Source organism: Microtus ochrogaster, unplaced genomic scaffold, assembly GCF_000317375.1.
Source record: "Microtus ochrogaster isolate Prairie Vole_2 unplaced genomic scaffold, MicOch1.0 UNK144, whole genome shotgun sequence".
NCBI lineage: Eukaryota > Metazoa > Chordata > Mammalia > Rodentia > Cricetidae > Microtus > Microtus ochrogaster.
In genome coordinates this window covers 160,984-182,941 of record NW_004949242.1, presented here as the reverse complement: position 1 = coordinate 182,941, position 21,958 = coordinate 160,984, and the positions used below count along the sequence as shown (strand labels likewise).

Below are 21,958 nucleotides of genomic sequence, written 5' to 3'. Positions count from 1 at the left end.
GGCTACAGACAAACCTTCAATTCATGTCCATTAAAGCCATGAATACTTCTGTAGTTGTGCAAGCCTGTTCAAAGAAGGAAGTCATGAGAAATAAATGTCTAAGGCAGTTATCAACGTAAACAGCTATCATTTTATGTATATGTAAATACTTGTATACACAAAAGCAGAAGGAGAGTGAAGAAAGGAGACTAGAAGGAAAAAGAAAGTGACTGGAGACAAAAGGATATTATGGCTAAATTACAAAGAATTCTCTATGAAAACTAAATAAATGAGGGCTGAGCATGTGGCTCAGTTGGTAGAGTATTTTCCTACTATGCTCAAAGCCTAGAGCTCAACCCCACTGGGCATAAAGACTCATCACTCTCGATATATTGGCAAGAGGATCAATGTCATCCTCAGTCACATAGCAAGTATGAGTCCAGGTTGCAATAAGTGAAACCTAGCCTCTAAAGTAAATGGATAAATAAAATAATAAAGAAATGGAAAGACTAATTACTCTGATTTCTGATGTGGGAGTGTCATATATCAATCTGTTGATTTCATTGGTTAAGCAATAAAGAAACTGCTTGGCCCTGATAGGTTAAAACATAGGTGGGAGGAGTAAACAGAACAGAATGCTGGGAGCAAGAGGAAGTGAGCTCAGAGACTCCATGCTCCTCGCTCCCAGGCAGACACACACGATGAAGCTCCGACCCAGGATGGATGTAGGCTAGAATCTTCCCGGTAAGCGCACCTCAGTGCTATACATTACTAGAAATGGGCTAGTCCAGGTGGGAGAGTTAGCCGAGAAGAGGCTAGATATAATGGGCCAAGCAGTGTTTAAAAGAATACAGTGTCCGTGTAATTATTTCTGGGCATAAGCTAGCAGGTGGCCGGGGTGCTGGGGACGCAGCCCAGCTGCTCCTATTACAACAGATTTCTTTAAATTGGTGTTGTACTGGCTAGTTTCATGTCAATTTGACAGAATCTAGAATCATTTGGGAAGACATAACCTCATTTAAAAAATATCAGTGTAGACAGAGTTTTTCGTTGGGACCTTGATCATCTCTATTCCACCAGTCACTTCTGAAATAGGCACTCAGAGACTTATTAACTGGAAATGCTCAGCTGATAGCTCAGGCTTATTATTAAGTAGCTCTTACAACCTAAATTAATTCATTTCTATCAATCTATATTCTGACCAAGGCTCATGGCTTTAACCTCTTCTGCATATCCTGCTTTCTTCCTGTATGGCTGGTGACTCCTCTGACTCCACTCTTCTTATTCCCAGCATTCTCTCTGCTCTGAAAACCATGCCTAGCCATCAGCCAATCAACGTTTTTATTAAGAATGAGAGCCATACAAACAATGTACAAAGTTTGTTCCAAAGCATAAGACTGGCCTGTTGACAGGCTATGGCACATTTTCTTGACTAACTATTGGTGATGGAAGACCCAGCTACCTGTGGGCAGTGTCATTCCTGTATATGTGATCCTGAAAGCAGTAAGAAAGCAAGTTGAGCAAGTGATAGGGATCAAGGCAGTAAGCAGCACTCCTCGATGGCACCTGCTCCATTTTCTGCCTCTAGGTTCCTGTCAGACTTGAGTTCCTGCTATCACTTCTTTCACTGTTGGATTTACATGAAAGTGTAAAATTCAATAAATGTTTTCCTCCCAAGGTTGATTTCTATTATTTTATTTATTTATTTTGGTCATGGTGTTTTATCGCAACAATAGAAATTCTGACTCATACAAGTGTCTACGTGTGCTAAAATGTCACACTGAACTCCATAAATATATAAAATTTTACATAAGAAATTTAATTCAATTTAAATGAGAAAGTAAGGAAGGAAAGAATGGATATAAGGGGGGAGAAATGGGTAGAGGAAGAAAGGAAGAAAGGCATGGAGGAAAAAAGAGAGGGAGGGACAGAGGGAAGAAGGAGGGAGGGAGGAAGAGAGAGAGAGAGTTAGGGAAGGAAAGAGGGAAGGAGGAAGAAGGGAGGAAAGACACTTCCTGTTTCTTACACTTATGAGGTTGGAGAGTTACTTTTGGCTAGAGTTCTCTTCGTTATCAATAGCACAAGCCTGGATCCTCTGGAAACTACGTTGCCCAGAATGCAATTCGCCAATGCCATTAAAAGGCTCCTAGGCTTACGTCTCTGCGTCCATCCCTTCACCAGGGAACTAGCTGCACTACTCTGGGAACGATAGTTCATAAGGCTGTGTTATTCCTCATGTTCCCACACTGCTCATGCTAGCTGTGCGGGTTTGGGTTCCAGCGGAGCGTTGTCCCCGCTCCCTTCGGGCTGGACTGAGTGCTGCGTTGGTTTCGCTGTTCCCGCTGCACCAGCAGAATCCGATGGCGGTGGTCACCCGGAGCGACCCAGCTCATGTGAGTGCTGTGTCGCTTGTGCTTTCCTTCACCCTAAAGCTTAGTGCAGGGCCATCAGCAGAGTAGAAATCTCTGTGTTCAAAACAGTGCCATACCTACAGATGGGCTCCCATTTCCGAATCCAAAATCAGGCTGTGGGAGCGTGCTGAGCTTGGTGCAATCACAGCCAGAAGCTGGTGGCCGGTGTTGAACTCAGCACACAGTCCGATTTCGGCTTATTTGAAGTTTTCTATGCTTTCTATCTGGAGGTAGAACCGTTTGGAAAAGGGTCAGGTGAAGCCCAGGAAAAGTTGCACTGTGTGCAAATTGTCATGTTAGAACGAACATTGGGGATTTGAGGGCCAAGAGACGTCCATCATTGAGTTCTTTCCAGGTCACCTGGCTCAAGGGCTGAGCAGAGAAGGCAGAGAAATGAGGAGGCGTGTGTACTTGGAGCCCCAACCATGGGTAATGGCTTCTCACCACCTACCTTTTCTCAGAAGTTCGCGTGACCGTTCTAGGGCGTCACTGGGGCTGGTCCCATTCTTTGCCCTAGGGGTTGTGTGTTCTGGAATCCGTGACCAAACTTGGCTTGCTGCAGACCCGGACAGATAATCGTGGGGAGGGGAGGTATGAGGTATATGGAGTGGTTATTGTGTGCTGGAAACCAGAGCAAATGAGGTGTGGAAGTGTTACCTCTTAGATAATTTCTTATGGGTGTATTATGGTTGTTGGCCATTATGGAACCGAAATTGATCTACAAAATCTCTTAGTCCCTTAACGATGCCAGTGAATGAGCAAATCAGTACAGTGACAGAGCAACACCATGACAGTGGTGATGCTAGGGGACTGTTGACATTCCTGCTGTCTGTAGAAGGCAGGGGGAGAGGATCATCACTTCCTCATCTGGTCTGGGAACCTGCCATGGCTGAGCCACTCTCCCCACATCTGTCGGTGGTCTTGAGGAGTGACAGAGAGAGCAGTGCTTCTCAACCTGTGGCTGGCAACCCATGAGGAGGGTGGGATGCCCTTTGCTCAGAGGGCACGTAAGAGCATAAGAAAACAGATGTGGTTATGATTTATAACAGAAGCAAAACTACAGTTATGAATTAGTAGTGAAAAACGAAAATCACTTTATGGTTGGGGAGTCACCACAACATGAAGAACTATACTACAGGGCTGCAGCGTTAGGAATCTAGTGGAATTCTGTAGTCACCCTTAGTGTGTTTGAGGAGGTTCAGGTAGGTCATATTTTTAGGGGCATAGGCATTAATCGGAAAGAGTCACAGGGTCTCATGTAGAAGGACATTGTGACAGGCCACTGAATGGGATAAGGAGAAGAGAAAGACAGTGACTATAGAGAGGGTACATCGGGCTCGATATAGTTGAAGATGATGTGTGTTTGAGATCTGAAGGTTTTCCTGGCTGGCTAAAGTTGAAATGTGGAAGTCAAGCAGTCTACTGTGATTCCTGTATGGTTGCGTTCCCAACCCCATGACTTCATGTAATGGAATATAATCCTAAGTGTCAGGTATTAATAGGCTAAAAACTTATCTTGCTGAAGTGTTTAGAATCTTTGAGGAGTGATTAGAATAAAATTAACTCATTAAGGTTGTCCTCCTCACCGTGGCTGAATTCAGATGTCTTTATAGAAGAGGTCACACACACGTGGCCTCCTTACTTCTTATCTCATCATATGCTACACTCTTGCCTCAGGACCCTGCCTGCAGCATGAAGGCTATCACCAAAAAGACCTCGCACCTCCGTTACAAAGCAAAACATACTTCTTTCCTTTATAAAGGAGCTTGCCTTATGTGTGTTGTTATGTTAATGAAAATAGACTAACTCAGAGAACTTGAGAACAGAACTAGGGCTGCCTCTGACAGTGTGGACCATCAGGGATCCTGTATCAAGCTGCCAAGGACCCTTTGTGCTGTAACACAGTGCAGGTTAGGAATTACATGTCTGTGGAGATGAAGCTGAAACCAGTCACCCTTCCTCAGAATTCCTGGGGAGAGGACCTTGTGGCCACGTGTGTATAATAGGGCTGTGAGGTGGAAGAAGATGAGAAGGGACAGTAGATCACAATAAGGACAGCTTTAGTTGGGATTTCAAGAGAAAGAGGAGCTTCCTTTTAAGACATAGGGAAGGACATTATGAAGAGATGGTTCAAGGTAATGGAGTAGAAGTTCCAGCTACCCTGCATAGCATTATGGGGACAAGCCTGCAGAGAAATCCTCTGGAATAAGGTCATCTCTGAGTTACAAATTCTGAAGAGCTGGCAGGAAATTCCACACCATTTAAGTACCTAGGTGCCAAGTCCTCAGTTGGATAATAAGTTTATCTTGCAGCTTTGAGAGGGAGAGGCTGTGATTCCATGGCACAGTAGAGCTGTTTAACTGTGTCCCAGAGAGACAGAAGGAACCCTTCCATGAGTAAGCTGGCGGCGGAGAGGCATTTGAAGGGTCTGTGTTCTGATTTACTGGATGTCGTGTTCTGAGTGATGAAGAGCAACAGAAAGAAGCCTCTGGAAAAGATCGAGGTGGAGGTAGAAGTGGAAAGGAGGGCTTCTGAGAAGTATGGTAAAAAGTGAAATGATACATTGGAGGTGGGGGGGGGTATGGATCCATGGCTGTAGCCTTGAAAACTAGAGAACGGTCGATAAGCTCCAAACTTCTTTTGTCAGAAAGGCACAACTTTGAAAAGCCTTGGAAACTGACTGTGGGCTGTATAAACCATGACCAGATTTGAAATGTCATCCCATGTTGTCTTTCCCTCAGTTGGTGCTTTCAGAGGACACAGTGATGGATGGAACCATCATGCGTGTGGGCCGTGTTATCACCAATTATTTCCTCTATGGTTGGGATCACAAAAGGGGCAGAATTACTTGTAGGGAGGGAACGATAACTTGGGATTCTAAGAGAGCTGATAATGGAAACCTCTGTTCTCATTGTAGCAGGACTTTGTGACTTTTGAGGATGTGGCCATCTTCTTCTCCAAAGAAGAGTGGAGGCTCCTCGATGAGGCTCAGAGGCAGCTGTACCTTCGTGTGATGCTAGAGAACTTTGCACTTGTAACTTCATTGGGTAAGGCCCCATACCCAGCCCATGCATGAATTGGCCAGTATCAATTTTTTCCAGTACAGATAGCTTTGCCATTTCCAGAGCAAGATTTTTAGTTCTGTTAACTTCTCTATTATCTTCTCATATTTGGAGGGACTAGCCATGTGCACTGTTCCAAACATTGCCTTAAGAGTCTGGGCATCAGGTACCCTGTATCAGTAAAATAAGTCTCATGTTTATCTACTTCTTTTTATGGTTATTGTAACCTAAACATGTGGGACTTTGTTTCTCAATTTCTGCGCCTCTTTTTAAACGATAGCTCGTCTTGACTGCCAGAGTCAGAAATGACAAGCAGTGTCCTGATCAATATTTATTTATACAGGACTATGAGGTGCTGCCAAAATCCTCCTTCAAGAATGTTCCATCCTGGGCATGTAGTATGCTGAGTCTCTTGGGCCGGTGTTGGAGGCTCATCTGCTTTGCCTTGTGTTTCTCTTAGAATTTGCTTCATGTGGGTTCCACGCAGAGGCATGACAAGGGACATGGAGATAGCCCTGGATGCTTTACAGTGTAGTTCAGTCCCAGAGGACAGTTGCCCCCGATGAGTTTCCCAGTGAGAGGAGGAGACTTGTTACCTGTTGCTCTGTACTGCCTCCTCTGTGACATTTTCCAGTACTGATACACCTGCCCTGTAAAGTGTCCATAGATGGTTCAATATTCCTTAAACACGTCTGACATCTCCTCAATCTTCAGTACATAATTCCAATGTCCCCAAACAATATGGTCTTACTGAATGCTGTTGACTAAGGAATGCGTTGCCTCTCCTGTTTGTGATAGAATTCAGTCTTGTGCCCTTTGTCTCACAAGGTTTCCATATTTTATGATACCTAACAGTCCCTGGCAGCCCCTTCCTCACCTCACTCACATCAAACTCTCTCTTCCTTATATCAGTACGCCATGCCCTCATGCCTTGCTTCTATTCCTCAGTTGATGAGAAAAAGCCCCAGTGCAGTGGCCCTCTGTATTCCTAATACTGTGACCTTTAATACAGTTCCTCATGTTGTAGTGACCACCCCAACCATAATATTATTTCATTGCTACTTCAAAATTGTGATTTTGCTGCTGTTATGAATCATAATGTCAATATCTGATATGCCATCCCCAAAGGAGTCGCAACTCACAGGTTAAGATATCGTGCCCTGTGGTGATTCCTGGCACTCTGAAAATCTAAAAATTAAGAATTAGAAAAATAAAGTCACTTTACCTATTGGGTTTAGGTGTAGTTTAGTTTTAAAAGCTACAAGCTTAGCTTTATAAGCATACTTGCTTAGCATGTATGAAGCTGTGCGTTTCATCACTAATATCATATATAAGGGCAAGGCGGTGCACACCTGTTGGGACTGGAGGATCAAAAATTCAAGGTAGTCCATAACTACATGATGTGTTTGAGGTGAACTTGGGATACATGAGAACGTATGAGAAAAATAAAATAAAAAGTAATAAAATATACAGATAATTTTCCAAAAAATATTTTAAAACATGAATAATACATGTTTTCCACAATAAAATTATTTCATAATAATTTCTGTTTTCAGATTGCTGGCAAGGAATGGAGAATGGAAAACTACCTCTTGATCGAGTTTCTGTTAAAGGATTATCACTGGTCAGGACCCCGAAAGCAAGTCCAGCTAACCAGGAGTCTCACCCACATGACATATATTTGCCAGTCTTGAAAGGCATTTTGAACCTGGTTAATCATCTTAGGCAGAAATCACATTTGGTCAGTATGTGTTTAAACCTTCCCCAGGACCAAAATCATCCCAACTCAGAAAATACCTTGAAAAGATACTCACATATTGCCTCACTGGTGAAGAACTACAGAATTCATGTGTCACAAAAGCCCTTTCCCTCTGCAGAAGTTGAAAAGAACTTTCCGGATGCACTGGACATTATCCCTCCACAGACCATTCACATTTGCGAGCAAGCGAACCTAGTCACTGAATGTAGAGAGGGCTTTCAAACTAGAATAGGGTGTTCCACGAGGCGTGAACACAGAGAAGCCACCAGCCGTGAACACACTCAGGATCACCACCCAAGAGCCAGTGCTGGAAAAAGACTTTCTGAGTCTACTAAATGTGGGAAGGTCCACCGCCGCAAAAACTCTTTCACTCATCTCTCAGGAGCCCATGGTAGAGAAAAGTCTTACAAGTGCAATGAATGTGGAAAATATTTTCGACAGACCTCCCACTTAAATAACCACCTCAGAATCCACACAGGTGAAAAGCCCTATGAATGTGGTGAGTGTGGAAAATCATTTACCCAAAGAGATACCCTCATAAAACACTACAGAGTCCACACGGGAGAAAAACCCTATGTGTGTGATGAGTGTGGAAAATCCTTCAGGCAAATTTCCAACCTTACCGAACACCGCAGAATCCACACTGGAGAAAGACCTTATGAGTGCGATGAATGTGGGAAATCCTTCGGGTGCAAGTCAACTCTTGTTCGGCACCAGAGAACTCATGCAACCGAAAAGCGTTGTGCGTGTGAGGAATGTGGGAAATTTTTCACACACAGCCGTAATCTGCTTGAACACCGGAAGATTCACACTGGAGCAAGGCTTTCTGGGTGTGATGAGAATGGGAAATCCTTTAGCCAAAGAGACACACCCAACAAACACCATAAAACTAATAGTGCAGAAAAGCGTCATGTGTGTGGCGATTGTGGGAAAGCATTCATTTATAAATCTAGGCTTGTTCGACACCAGAGATCTCACACTGGGGAGAAACCGTTCGAGTGCAAAGAATGTGGGAAATTTTTTCAAGAAAGCAATGGTCTTATGCAACACCAGAAACTTCATACTGGATTAAAGCCTTTTAAGTGTGGCCAGTGTGGTAAGTCTTTTGTCCAAAAATGTCACCTCTTTCAACACCACGTAATTCACACAGGAGAAAGGCCATACGAATGTGGGAAATGTGGGAAATCTTTTCCTCAGCAGTCTAGCTTCTTACTCCACCGAAAAGTCTCACACCATGGAGAGGCTTCATGAAAATAACATGCAGAAGTAGTTTCAGCCCAAAGTGTATTATCCTTTAGTTCTTGGAAGTTTATACTGTGCTCAAGAAGATACAGACCTGCAGCAAATGTTCTCGGTTTTGTTTCTTGTATTTTTTTTTTTAGTATTAACTTTATAATATGGAACTACTTGCCTGAAGTTGAAACTTATATTTTCAAATATCCAGGGTGTTTTTATTCCTTGTGTGTTCAGGCATGGGTGGGGTTTACAGGAACTGCTCTGTACATGCTAATGTGATTCGGGCCCTTGTCTGAGCTGTACTCAAGCCATTTTCTCTGGTAGAAACCATTTTCCTCTATCAGCTTGCTCACTGTGCATTGGTCTCAACATGCAAAGGAAAGATGAACATCTGCTAGTTCCCTGGACGAAATCATGAGCAAAGCCTTAAGGGGAGAATCGTTTTTGTTTTGCTTTGGTTTTTTTCTCACTGGTTGAAACATACATCTGTCATGATTTTTTTACCAGGGGGAACTAGTCTTTAATCTGTTGTGGTTTTCCAGCATTGTCTTTCCTGCATAGAAATTGTTGTCTCATACTGATACTGTGGTTGATTTGGCCAGCCCTTCATTTACCAACTTGGACTACCATTCTCTAGTCTCTGCATTAATAAACATGTTTACTGTTGGGTCTGCCTGTAGTCTTTGGGATTCTTTTGAAAATTCTCGGCGGGAGGAGACAAACTTGAACTCTGCATGGATCAACAGCTTTTGTGGGGATCTCATTTTGTCTTGTAGGTACAGCAGATTCGAAAGTATTTCTCATTTCTTTCTTCATCTAGTTCTCTGTCTAAGACCTGGGCATGTAGGTTTTTGTGGTCTAAATTTGTGGCCTCCGTGCTTTCATTTTGGTGAAACAGGAATCACTGAAAAGGGTTTATTGTTTCTGCCCTTCTAGTGATAGCATGAATTTGTTCATCTGTGACACTGTAAAGGGGGGTTTTCGCCTGCTGTATAAGGAGTCACATGACCTGTCTAGAAATTCACATATGATGGTTTTATTCAGGCTTGGTAAGAACCAGATGTGATCCCTAATTGGAAATATAATACTGGGTGTGATAAACAGGAAATGGAAAAGCTTTACAGCAAAACAAATGAACTCTGACGATTGCAAACATTCCCCACAAGTCTAGTGACCAAGCCTTCATTTATTTCTACAACCTCCTTGTACTGTTTAGGGATACATATATAGCTTTGCTGGGTGACTGTTAACTGTCAGATTAAAACATTCCATCCATATGCTGGGAGGAAGCTGAGACAAGTCAAAACAGCTTCAGGAAATCCTTGACACTGAGCAGATTCCCTAGGCGCCTTCTTCCTAAGTGTAAACAAGCCAGGCTGCAAAGAAGATTGAGCCCAAACTGAAGATTGAGCCAAGAAGAAGCAGAATCCAGCCCAGCTGCCTGGGAGAAGTTTAGACCAACTGAGTCACTTGGAAAGGACACTTGAAAAGAAAGATCAACACAAGACCTTCAAGGCCAAGTTCTCAGCACAAAGGAAATGTATTCGCCCCAGAAGGACAGAAGGCAGGGAATAAGAGAGAAATGTGAGACAGAAGGAAGAGGGAGAATGAAAGGGGACAGGGATAGTTGTGACTTATGTACTTTGATACCTGGAATTGGTAGTCAACCTCAAAAGGAGGAAGTGACCAAATACAAGAATAGACCCTGCAGGCAAGCTTTAAGAATGCAATCTAATGGCTCTTAGCAAGGTAGAGGGAATGGGAGAGAGGAGCAAGGCCTGCCAGAGCCATGTTCTTCATGCTCACCAGGCTCAAGCTGGCCATAGTTCCTTCCACACTCAACCTGTTGAGTTGCCTTTTGCTGTTGGTATTTGTTGTTACTTTTGTTGCTTTGTTTGACTTAGGGTTTTGCTATGTAGCCAGGCTGGCCCGAAACTAATGATTCTCTTGCCTACCGGTTACTGGAATCACATGCTGTACATCATCATCTTGAGGGGACAACTTTAGCTATTTGTTTCGTCCAGAGATGGACCGATGCTGAACACAAAAATGCAGAAAACCAACTTTTTCCCAAACTAAAAGTTTCAGAATTGCTTAAACTCTGTTCAGCTTTGTCTTTCGGCAGTTGTGGACTGTGGCTACATCTCACCTTAGTTTATGACTAAGATGGTGGCTACAGCTGACCACTTCTGCAGGTGCCAGGCGGGGTCTGTTTGTAAAAGTCTTTGCTCTCAGAAGAGAGGGCGTTGTGCTGAACTTGGGGGCCTCACACTCATCCTGCTTTTCTAGAGATGCATCTATGTGCCTCATGAGATCCAGGACATTCTGCTAACTCCCTAGCTTCTGGATGTATATTTGAAGTTTAAGAAGTCATGTGTGATCTGTAATGCATCCGCTGAGGGGACAGAAAGTGAGGACAACTTAAGCATCATGAAAAATGGAGGGGGGCAGCGGTTAGAATACCAAGGGAGGGCTCTAGTGTAACACACCTCAAGATATAGATGAGACTCCCCCAAGATATTCTCCAGCAGTGGATTGGGAGGCTGAGGGCCCACAGCGGGTTCTGGAGGCTAGGCATTGGCTTCCATCAGGATGTCTGTCCAGCATCTGGACACAAAGTGAAGAAGTTTCTGCTCCCTCAGGCCCTGCTATTCCAGCCAAACACAGCCCTTTGCCCTCCAGTGTAGCTTACTTACAGCCCTTTGGGGTATTCTGTTGGCACCCTCGTTGGAAAACACTGGGGTGCCCCAAGACTACGAAGTAGGAAAACAGAACAGAAAACAAATAGCTGGAAAAGGCTTGTTTGCTTCCGTCCGTGCCGACATTTCCCAGCATCCCGCTTAGCCTTTGTTCCAGGTGATGGGGGGGGGTCCACAGCTTTCACACGCACAACTGAAGAAACTACGTTACCCAGAATGCGCTAAACACAGGGAGAGGAAAACTGAACCAATGAGCATATGGAATGGTACCATTTTCGAGTTCTTACTGGTAGGTTGGGGCGGGACTTCCGGCTGCTCTCTGTGGCGCTCATTTTAGCGGTTTTTGGGTCCGTTATAGCTGATCGTGTGCAGGACCCCTTTGTCCAGAGATAGGGGACGAAGAGTCTGAAGGAGCGGTTCTAGAGGTAGTATTCATCGCACATCGGGCGCTGGCGGCGACAGCTTTGCCCAGATCCCCGTCCCCATCTCCCTGCGGTCTGTGCTTGCCTAGTTGGATGGCTGCGCACAGGCACCAGGCTTAGGTAAGTGCTGCGACATCTGAGGCTCCCTTGCTCTCACCTCTTATCTTGTAAAGTCTGAGTGTAGGAGTCCACTTAAGTCGCTTCGCCCAAAATCCTTGTTCGTGATCCGGGGTTCTTATGTGCCAAGCCACTGTGATGAGACGAGGCAGAGTGTGTGACAGCCAGGGCCCCAGGGTGTGGAATTTCTTGGACCGATGTTGAAGCCTGGAATATTTAAGCTGTAGTAGTAAGATGAAGAGGTTTATCCTTATCCCTACGACATAAGAATTCGTGTACAGAGAAAAGACAAAATCACACAGACTTGAGTGTGGGTTTTCGGTTTTCCAAAAAGCGGCTCACTGTGTGGGTTGGGTCATTAGGGCCCCACAGGTAACAGATGTATCGAAGACATCCCCCTGGTCATTTTGTTCCTTGTTGGGAGAGTGTATGGGTAGACTCAAGGGTTTGGATCCTTACCATTGTTCATGATATCTCTCTTCTCACAGGTATCCATTACTGCAGAATTGGATATGGCCCTTATACAGGTGAGGAGAGTATGTTTCAGACTGTCATTTCTCATGACCATTTCTTGGGTCAAAGGACCCTTAACAAACCCAAGCACAGGGTCCTGATTCAGTGTTGGGGGTTCTTTGGAGTTGTCCCCAGTGGTACCAAACAATAGAATGAGATTGAGCCAGGCATTGGAATGTGTAAAAGCTTGGAGATCATTCATAGATTCCCCCACCCCAAGTGTTTTCTTCTACGGGAACTCAATGAAAGCAGCAGGGTAGGATTCAGACATAGAATGAATTTCAGTATCTGCTTTAGAGTGATGAGAGCAAGGGGACATTTAGAAACAGGGATGGGGCGGGAAGGGAGGTGATCTGATGTTAGTCACATCAGCCTCCATGTTTCCGTAGCTTGGAGAACCCAGTTGTTGTGAGGGAAACAATAAGATGCCCATGGAGGATGCTGCTCTAGTAGTCCAGGTGAGTGTTAATAGTCACTAGACCAGAATGAAGGTAGAGGAAGTGGTAGGAGTCTAGATTAGTTTTGAAATTAGTGCTGCGTAGGGTCTCAGATTTTAAAGAAGGGAAGGTAATAGTCAAATATTGGTTCAGGCTCTAGAACAGTGGTTCTCAACCTTCCTAATGCTGTGGTCCTGTGTGGTGACACCCAACCATAAAATTACTTTCAATGCTACTTTGTAAGTGTAATTTTGCTACTGCTATGAGTCGTAATTTGAAGTTGTGTGTTTTCCGATGGTCTTAGGGGACCCCTGTGAAAGGACTGTTCAGTCCCCAAAGGGGTCGCAATCCACAAACTGAGAACTGCTGATCTAGGACTTTAGATCTGGAAGGATGAAAACTTGGTCAGATGGTATATAAAGCTGGGATTCAGGTTCATTTTCATTGAGGACATTTTAATTAATTGCTTTTCGATCTTCTAAGTTATTTCAAAGATCAATAAAGGAAGATATCATGTGGGTGGATGACATTATAGATCTGGAATTTGGGAAGTAGCTTAAGATGGATATATCCAAAAAAGCACTGGTCAGTATTTAGCCGCAGAGGTGGTTGTTTATTGTAATTAGGAGTGGTTCTGTTTCTCATCGTTGGTAATGATAGCTCAGGAAAGGTAGGGCTGTGAATGAGTCTCAGATACCTAGGTAGAAGTGATAGACATTAGAAACACAATCGTGAGAGAAGTGGAGATAAATGGACACAATAAAGAGTATGGTCAAAGTCTCTAAGGCATAAAGCAGTAAGGTAGTCACAGTGTCAGCAACAATAAGTAGAAGGTTGCCTGAAGCCAGGACTGAAGGGTTTTATCTCCTCAAAATTTAGTTGTTGAATCCTAATCTGTGTGTGTGGCCTTCGAGAGGTAATTAGATCATGAGGATAGATGCCTTTTATGTAGGATTAGTGAGTGTCTTTATGAAAACATGCCAGGAAACTAGCTAATGTTCTTTCCCACCATTTGAAAAATAGCAGTGGAAATCAGTGGTCTATAACCGTGGAACAGAGGCTTCCCCAGAAACCAGTGGAAATCAGTGGTCTATAACCGTGGAACAGAGGCTTCACCAGAAACTGCCAACAACTGCTCCTTGATATCAAACATCAAGCCTTCAGATCAGTGAGAAATACATTTGTGTTGTTTTAGTAAGCCACACAGTGGATAGTGTTGATAGAGCACCGAAACCCAGGCACCACGAGTAGTGCCTGTTCATCATCCTATAAGCTTAATGTGATTTTGTTGTGGTCCTCTATGTCTTTGGAATTTCATTCAGGAAGAGAGGTAATTTTAGGGACACAAATCTGCATCTGTGACTTAGTGAATATGCAATAGAGAGTCATTGACGTTTTGAACCACTTATTAGAACTGATTAAGAACAAAAGTAAGGCTGTGATTGTCTAGGGGATGTGAAGATCAGCAGAAGACAGTGGTATGCGAGACTGCAAGTGGTCCCGGGTAGCGATGATTGAACAAAGAACAGATGGGCCTTTGGAGCAGGATCCTGGTTTGCTTATGATAGTCCGGACAATTGTCAGGGTATCAGGGCGAAGGGTGAATTTACATCTGATTGTATCTAAGAGGGACCATCAGGAGGATTCCTGAGAAACTGTTTGACGAGAACAAATATATCCCTACATGCTAGTTTAGATGGTATCATTGTGTGTCTTTTGCTGGAACTATTGGGCTGTAACGGCTACCAATGGTATTGGGATCTGCTGATGCTTTGAGGTAGGAGTGTGGGGAGGAGGGAGGACAGAGAATGGGTAAATTACTGGGTATTCTTGGCACACGGGGTAAAGCTGACTGTGGAATAACCTGTCCCTGTTCTAGCAGGGCTGTGTGAGCTTTGAGGATGTGGCCATTTGCTTCTCACATGAAGAGTGGAGACTCCTTGACAAGACTCAGAGGCTCCTGTATCTCAGTGTTACGTTGCAGAACTTTGCACTTATAAACTCTTTGGGTAAGGCTTTTACATTCCTCTAGTATCCTGAGACCCTCTGCCCTGTTTCCCTAGAGACAGACTCATCCTTCCCACAGCCAGACCTGGACAGCTGCTAATTGCTGCATATATTGGGTATATAAGCTGTGCATGGTAGCATTGAGCTATCCCTAATATCCGCAGTAGATCACTCCCTGTGTAACCCTAACACCTGCTTCTTACTGAGTTATGGGAGCGGCATCCTGTGGTCATCCTAATTTTTTTTTTTTTTTTGGTTTTTCGAGACAGGGTTTCTCTGTGGTTTTTGGAGCCTGTCCTGGAACTAGCTCTGTAGACCAGGCTGGTCTCGAACTCACAGAGATCCGCCTGCCTCTGCCTCCCGAGTGCTGGGATGGTCACCCTAATTAATGGGTGTCATCTTGCTTGTCTTGCCTCTGGCTGTGCCTAAGGACTTGGCATCACAAGTCCTTCCCCTTGACTAACTGGCTTTTCTCAGGCTGCCTTTGGCAGGCTGCTGTTCTGGCACAATGGACCATTCTTACTGGATCCTTCATTTTCAGTATTCAAAAGCTAGCGTTTCCTTTCCTGAGATCTGTGGTGATCTCGTGTGAGATACTGTATCACTGCTAGCCACTTGTTATGTCTGTTCTTTCCTCTGGACCATGTTTCATATGGTCACATGGAGGAATGTTCTTTTGAAAAGTCAACATGGAGTTTTCCTTCATAGGAGGCCTGAGTGTGGTAAGTGACAGCTAGAGGAAGATACACTTCCAGGCTGTCTTCAAAAATACCCTGTATCCACCATGGTTCAGGTGCAAGTGCTACCACCAAGCCTCATTTTCATAGTCTCTTCCCCAGGCATGGTGGGTTTGGGTTTTGGTTGTTTTTTTCTAACTTCTTGTTTTCTCTATGATCGCTGGTCCCTGGGTACACCGCGTGGCCTCCATTCATGCCCTGTTCCTGTGTACTTGGCTCTCCCTCTGCTGATTCCACCATGACCTCCACATAAAGCTGAGCGCTTGCTCTTCATTTCTGATTGGCACAAGTTCTCCAGTCTTGCAAGCAGCCTGCCTTCTGCAGCACTTAGACTTAACATAAGCAGATGAATATCCTCCTGCAATCTGAGCAGGAAGTCCTAGGGCTTCGGAGGCTACTCTGTGATGAGTCTGGCTACTGTTATAGTAGCTTAAGGCCATGGGTAGAAGATTTAGACATCTTTCCCTTGTAGTTCATACCATCTTGGTGGCCTTCATTTAGTCAGGCCTTCCCAATTCTGTTGTCTTTAGTGACCTGATGTGGTAATGCAACTCCTCCCTTAAGCCACCCCTATAGTTAGTTCCCTTGTCCTCAGGAGAAGCTTTTTTGTAGCGTCTATGGATGATGGGGCTTCCTCCTCCGACCATAGTCAACGTGCATTTCAGCAGTATTCTCTTTCAGGTTGTGGTCATAGAACAGAAGCTGAAGAGCAAAGAGTTTCTACACGAGCATCCCAGGCTTGGAGATCGGAGACAGCTCCATCTGCACCGAAAGCTCACCTCTGCGAAAAGTGTGTCCCGATTCTTCAAGACATTTTGCACCTGCCAGATCTACCTGGGCAGAAACATAGTGTAGAGGTATCTTCAAAATGTGATCAGCACCAAAAACATACTAGTACAGAAAATCCCTTGAAGAGGAACGCTGACAAGGCCTCGTACTTGAAACGATGCCTGTTCCATATGTCAGCCAAGTCCTTTCCCAGTTGGGATGTTGAGAAGGACCTGCCAGACATACTGAGCCTTCTGAAGTCCCAGGTCCTTCCCAACAGTAAGAAGCCCAGCGAAAGCACTGAGGGTGGGAAAGAAACTCACAGTCATGAAAGTCACAGGTCAGGAGACTGTGGGAAGCCTTCCAGTCAAAAGCAAGCAATCGTTCACCAGCCAAAAGCCTCTTATGGGAAAAAGCTTTATGAGTGCAGCAAATGTGGGAAAACATTCCGTGGCAAGTACTCACTTGACCAGCATCAGAGAGTCCACACTGGAGAAAGGCCTTGGGAGTGCAGTGATTGTGGGAAACTCTTTAGCCAAACCTCCCACCTGAATGATCACCGTAGGATACACACTGGAGAAAGGCCTTATGAGTGCAGTGAATGCGGAAAATTATTTAGACAGAACTCCAGTCTTGTTGACCACCAGAAAACGCATACTGGAGCAAGACCTTATGAGTGTAGCCAGTGTGGAAAATCCTTTAGTCAAAAGGCCACACTTGTTAAACACCAGAGAGTTCACACTGGAGAAAGACCTTACAAGTGTAGTGAGTGTGGGAATTCCTTTAGTCAAAGTGCCATTCTTAACCAACACCGGAGAATTCACACTGGAGCAAAGCCGTATGAATGTAACGAGTGTGGGAAATCCTTTAGCCAAAAAGCTACCCTTATTAAACACCAGAGAGTTCACACTGGAGAAAGGCCTTACAAGTGTACTGAATGTGGGAAATCCTTCAGTCAAAGCTCCATCCTTATTCAACACCGGAGAATTCACACAGGGGCAAGGCCCTATGAGTGTGGCCAGTGTGGAAAGTCTTTTAGCCAGAAGTCTGGTCTCATGCAGCATCAGGTAGTTCACACTGGAGAAAGGCCTTACGAATGTGACACATGCGGCAATTCCTTTAGCCAGTGCTCTAGCCTCATTCATCACCAAAAATGTCACGGTGCATCAGAAACCTCATGAAAGGAGCAGATGTGGATAAGCCTTCATCCCAAGGCCTAGCATCATTTAGCTCCTCCAAGTTCATACTTGAGAAAAGCCTTAGACTTACAGGGAATGCCCTCTTTTAGTATTATGACACTAGAGAATCTTCTGAGGTTGATCTTAATTCTGCCCACACCCAGGGGTTTGAGATTACTCAGGAGTTCTGGCATGGGTAGGCTCAGGACCTGCTTTGCCCTGAACCGGTTTGATTTTTAGCTGTTTAAAGCATGGCTACAACTCAGCTTTTACCAGGAAATCTACCCTGTTGTCTGCTGAAGGTGGCTCCATTTTGCTTACCTGCTTCTTTTCAAAAGAGTAGTTTTTAATCAGTGTCACATGACAGTCGGTGAATGTTTCCAACCTTCCGATTACCAGTTGGCCGCTGCCTTCTTCCTGTTGCTCTGGATTGTGCATAGATAATGCCTTATTCTGAAAGCTACCTTTATTCCTAGAGTCCAGTTTACTAGTGGGAAGACTGGAAAACACAGACTGAGTTTTCTAGGAAAGGATGGACAGTTTGTGTGGATGTCTCAACTTGGTATACCTCTGCAGGGACAGCAAAGGAGAAAAGCAAATTTTTTTTACTGCCCGGGAGCTAGAGGGACATCGTTACTGTAGTTTATGACTTGGAGACTTTCTGTGGTCATCCCGAGGTGAGGTCTGCTGTTGCCACAAGCTCCTGAACTTGTGGGAATGGAATGAATTTGCTTTATTTTTCTCAGAAGATGTCCTTTTAATGCCCATGACACAGAGCAGAGGCAGCTTGTAAAGGTCTGCAGAGAATGTGCCCAATACCAATCAGTCCACAGGCTGTCACTCATTGCATGACCATGTCTAGATGGGAACCATCACTGACATACAAGCGGTGGGTATGGAAGAGTCTGCAGCCAGCCAGATGGAATGTGCCTCTTGTAAAAGTACAGTCTTTGTCTTTTGCTGTCTTCACAGCACCTAGAAATCTGTTTATATACAATAGTCGAGATCATTATAAAAAAAAAAAAAGTCTAAAGTTTTGTGGGATAGTGTGGTCTTTCTTGATTATGTACCGCCAATCTGTTATTATAGAGATATGAAAATGAGATGGAGATCCCGTAGTCCAGGAATGTAGCTATTGTAATCACAGTCCAGCTGCTGTATTTACAACGTGGTATGCCACCATCACTGCTTGTCATAATTTCTTGCATTAAGGAATGGCTGCCCTTACCCATGCATGAGGACAGAGTTGCATCAAAACGATGCTACCAAGCCTCCTGCTTTCCAGAAAGTATGAGTTGCAAGTTCTGTATTCTGAGTCACTTTTTGTAAAGTTTACTAATGTAGTAGCGAAATACAGTCATCTCTATGGTTTATTTGACAAGTCGTGTACTCGTGTGTGATGATGGCCTTGCCTGTGACTTACCTCATAACCTGTTAGAATCTTCCCCCTTTCCCCATACTTTTAAGTGCTCAATGTTTGACTCACAAGAGTACAGTTTGTGAATAAAAACAAAAGTTGCTTTTTTCCTAGGTATTTTTGGCAAAACAATTATTTTGAGATTCATCACTGCTGCTTCTTTAATACCGTAGCCTTTCTATTGCTCTACTGTGTTTGTTTTTTATAATTACACTACCCATCGATCTGTTTTTATCCATTCAGCTCTTGATGGATGCTTAAGTTGAATCCTTTCTTGAGCTGTTACATATAAGACCACAATGAATAAAGGCATATTACTCATTTTGCATATGGTTTATTTCTCTTGAGCCAGTAATTCAATATATGTGAATGTTTCCATTTTTATGAAACTGTCAAACTAATCTAGATTGATATAGACCATTGGTTGGTTTTCATCCTTCCTAATGCTGCAACCTTTTAATAGAGTTCCTCATGTTGTGGGGACCCCCATCCATAAAATTATTTTTGTTGCTACTTCATAGCTGTAATTTTGCTACTGTCATGAATTGTAGTGTAAATATGTGTTTTCTAAGGGTTGTTCATCCCCAAAGGGACATGATGCACAGTTTTAAGAATCACTAATCTGGACAGCTGTTGAACTCACTTGTCCACACTCTTGCTAGTGTTTGATATGGATAATGTGTTTGCTTTGAGCCATTTGATCCATTTAAATAGATGGATAATAACATAGAGTATAGTCTTATTTGCTTTTTTGGTGTTTCATGATATTGAGTATTGTTATGTGTTTTTTGTCAACTTGTATGTTTTTAAAACTTTTTGGTTATGTGTATTTTTGAGTGGAAATTGGTATAATTGTCCTTTTCATTAATAAATAGATGCACACTAACAATATGTATTAAGACTTCATTCATTCATTCTTCAGTGGTTGATAAACTGGTCCTTGGTAAATAGTGGAAAATGTTTTTGAATACTACCACAATATTTTAGCAGTTTTTCTCCTTAATTCATGGTGTAATAGTCACAGGCACTGTATTCGTTAAATGTTGTCTGCATTAGTAACATTTCTTGTAAGTCTGGCCATTTCACAACAAGCTAGTACTGGTTTGAATATTTAATTGCAGTCCCACCATGGCCAATTCCAAACTGCCACAGTGATATTATCAACTATTGAGTTGGGAAGAGATATGCAATCGCATGTTCATGTTATCATCATATTGATGCAATAGTCACAAATTACCTGAAGAACATAAATATGTAAGTAAATCATTAGGAAATGACAACTTTTGATTGCCGCCCTTGCTTTTCAAAGATAATTTAATTGAGTTGTAATTATCTTAACAAAATTATATATGTAAATACTCTATTTTACTATCCATATTTAAAACCATGTTAAGTTTCCTAATACTCTTTTTAATCTATCCCTCTAAATATAAAATGGGCATAAGGATATATTCAGCCTTTGTAATGGATATTTTCATTTATGCAAATAGTAAGGATTATGTGAGGAAAGCCTATGAATGCTTAAAAATGAATTGCAATTAACAGCATATATAGATATATACATATTGCCAAGTAGTTTCTGTCTGTGTGTGACAGTCTTATGTAGTCTAGGTTGCCCTTGAGTTCATTAGCTGAGACTGATCTTGGACTTCTGCCTCTGCCTGTCTAGTGCTGGGATTGCACAAATGTTCAGCCCTGCCCAGTTTATGTGGTGCTGGAGGACAAATGCAGAGCTCCGTGCTTGCTAGATATATACTCACTAGCTAAGCTACATCCCAGTCCTGAATTTTGATATATCTCCACTTTCTGATTTGGTTTTGTTTTTCTTTGTTTCTATTTTGCCTTTTCTTGATGTCATTGAACTTACCTTATGACCTGTTATCATATTACAGTTATCATGGGGATAGAACCAATAGACAATGGATATACAGTTAAAAGGAGAGTAAGATTAAATTGATTTAAACAAAGGCTGACTAACTAGTTCCACCATGGCCATGAAGCCTAGAAAATCAGTTGTTGCCTGGAACACTCAGAACAATAGGGCCAATGCTTCAATGCCAGTCCAAAGCTGAAGGCCTAGGAGCTCCCTAGAGAGTCACTATAGTTTGAGTCTCCCATTTAAAAGTTGAAGCCTATTGTGGTAGCACATGCCTTTAGTCCCAGGACTTGGGAGGCAGAGGCAGGTGAGTTTGGAGCCAGCCTTAATCAGATCCTGCCTTGAATGAATGAATGAACAAATGAATGAATGAATGCATGCATGAATGTTGAATGATCTGCAGTCTGGTGACTTCAAGTCATGGCAGAAACAAAAAATTGCTTATTCAGGAGCAATCAAGCGTGGCAGTTGTCTAGCAGCTTCCCCCTTCTGGACTTTGTCCGTTTAATCCCATATTGATGATGCACTGCCATCAACTTTCAGGGAAAAGGATGTCTTTCCTGGCCTGTTGCTAATCATCCTTGGAAATCCTATAAAAAAAGAATGGCCAATGAGATGCCTCAGTGTGTAATCCTGCTTGCCACCAAGTTGATGATGACTTGAGTTTGGCCCCTGAGGTCTACATGGTGGAAGAAAGAAAATGATCAAATTGTCCTATGACCGATACATGCATACACACAAAAGAAATAAATGTTTAAAAAAATAACCCTCCCAAAAATGTGCTTTGCCAACTTTTCTAGGCATCTTTCAGTCCACTTAAGGTAACTAATCACATATTAACATGTGTTGACCATCACATATTAACAAAAGGTTGCTTAAATCTATACAGGGTTTTATGACAGTGATACTCCAATACACTATAGTTGGTTTGGTTATCTTTTATCTATTTACAGTGTGTGCAGAGGCAGGTGGATCTCTGTGAATTCAAGGCCAGCCTGTTCTACAAGAGCTAGTTCTAAGACAGGCCCCAAAGCTACAGAGAAACCCTGTCTCAAAAAACAAACCAAAAAAAAAAAATCTTAAAAATAAATCAATTAAAAAATGCAGTGGGAATAAGTATATGAAAATGGTCAATATCCTTAGCTATGAAGGAAACGCAAATGCAAACCATATTGATATTCTATCTCACCCCAATCAGAATGACTATCATTGAAAAAAACAATGGTAAGGATGCATGCAGCAGTAAGGAGACTTGTACACTGTAGGCAGGAATGTAAATTGAAATTAGTGCTGTTGCTATGAGTATGGATATGGAAGTTCATCACTGAACTTACACGCAT

The 21,958-nt window shown here is 43.1% G+C and overlaps 2 protein-coding genes across 2 annotated transcripts in view; both read left to right on the top strand.

Moving 5' to 3' along the window:
- The first annotated feature begins 2,174 nt into the window (after positions 1–2,174).
- On the top strand, positions 2,175–9,110 carry LOC101987209 (zinc finger protein 416). Its single transcript, XM_005371955.3, has 3 exons — positions 2,175–2,372; positions 5,308–5,437; positions 7,009–9,110. The coding sequence occupies exons 1-3, from the start codon at positions 2,232–2,234 to the stop codon at positions 8,460–8,462; spliced, it is 1,725 nt and encodes a 574-aa protein (XP_005372012.1). The 5' UTR covers positions 2,175–2,231; the 3' UTR covers positions 8,463–9,110.
- A 2,367-nt stretch (positions 9,111–11,477) lies between these two features.
- Positions 11,478–21,958, top strand: part of LOC101986929 (zinc finger protein 271-like) — a 20,707-nt gene continuing 10,226 nt past the window's right edge. The window contains 6 exon segments of the mRNA XM_026778428.1: positions 11,478–11,688; positions 12,174–12,212; positions 14,515–14,644; positions 16,061–17,307; positions 17,309–17,347; positions 18,538–18,613. Coding sequence (XP_026634229.1) covers positions 12,198–12,212; positions 14,515–14,644; positions 16,061–17,307; positions 17,309–17,347; positions 18,538–18,613 — 1,507 coding nt within the window. The 5' untranslated portion in view covers positions 11,478–11,688; positions 12,174–12,197.

What these genes read in the sequence shown, in the direction of transcription:
- LOC101987209 (XM_005371955.3), top strand. Translation starts at nt 2,232, where the DNA reads ATGCTAGCTGTGCGGGTTTGGGTTCCAGCGGAGCGTTGTCCCCGCTCC. An exon ending in CCCGGAGCGACCCAGCTCAT is followed by an intron (nt 2,373 to 5,307) that starts GTGAGTGCTGTG and finishes TTCTCATTGTAG; the next exon opens with CAGGACTTTGTGACTTTTGA. An exon ending in TGCACTTGTAACTTCATTGG is followed by an intron (nt 5,438 to 7,008) that starts GTAAGGCCCCAT and finishes TTCTGTTTTCAG; the next exon opens with ATTGCTGGCAAGGAATGGAG.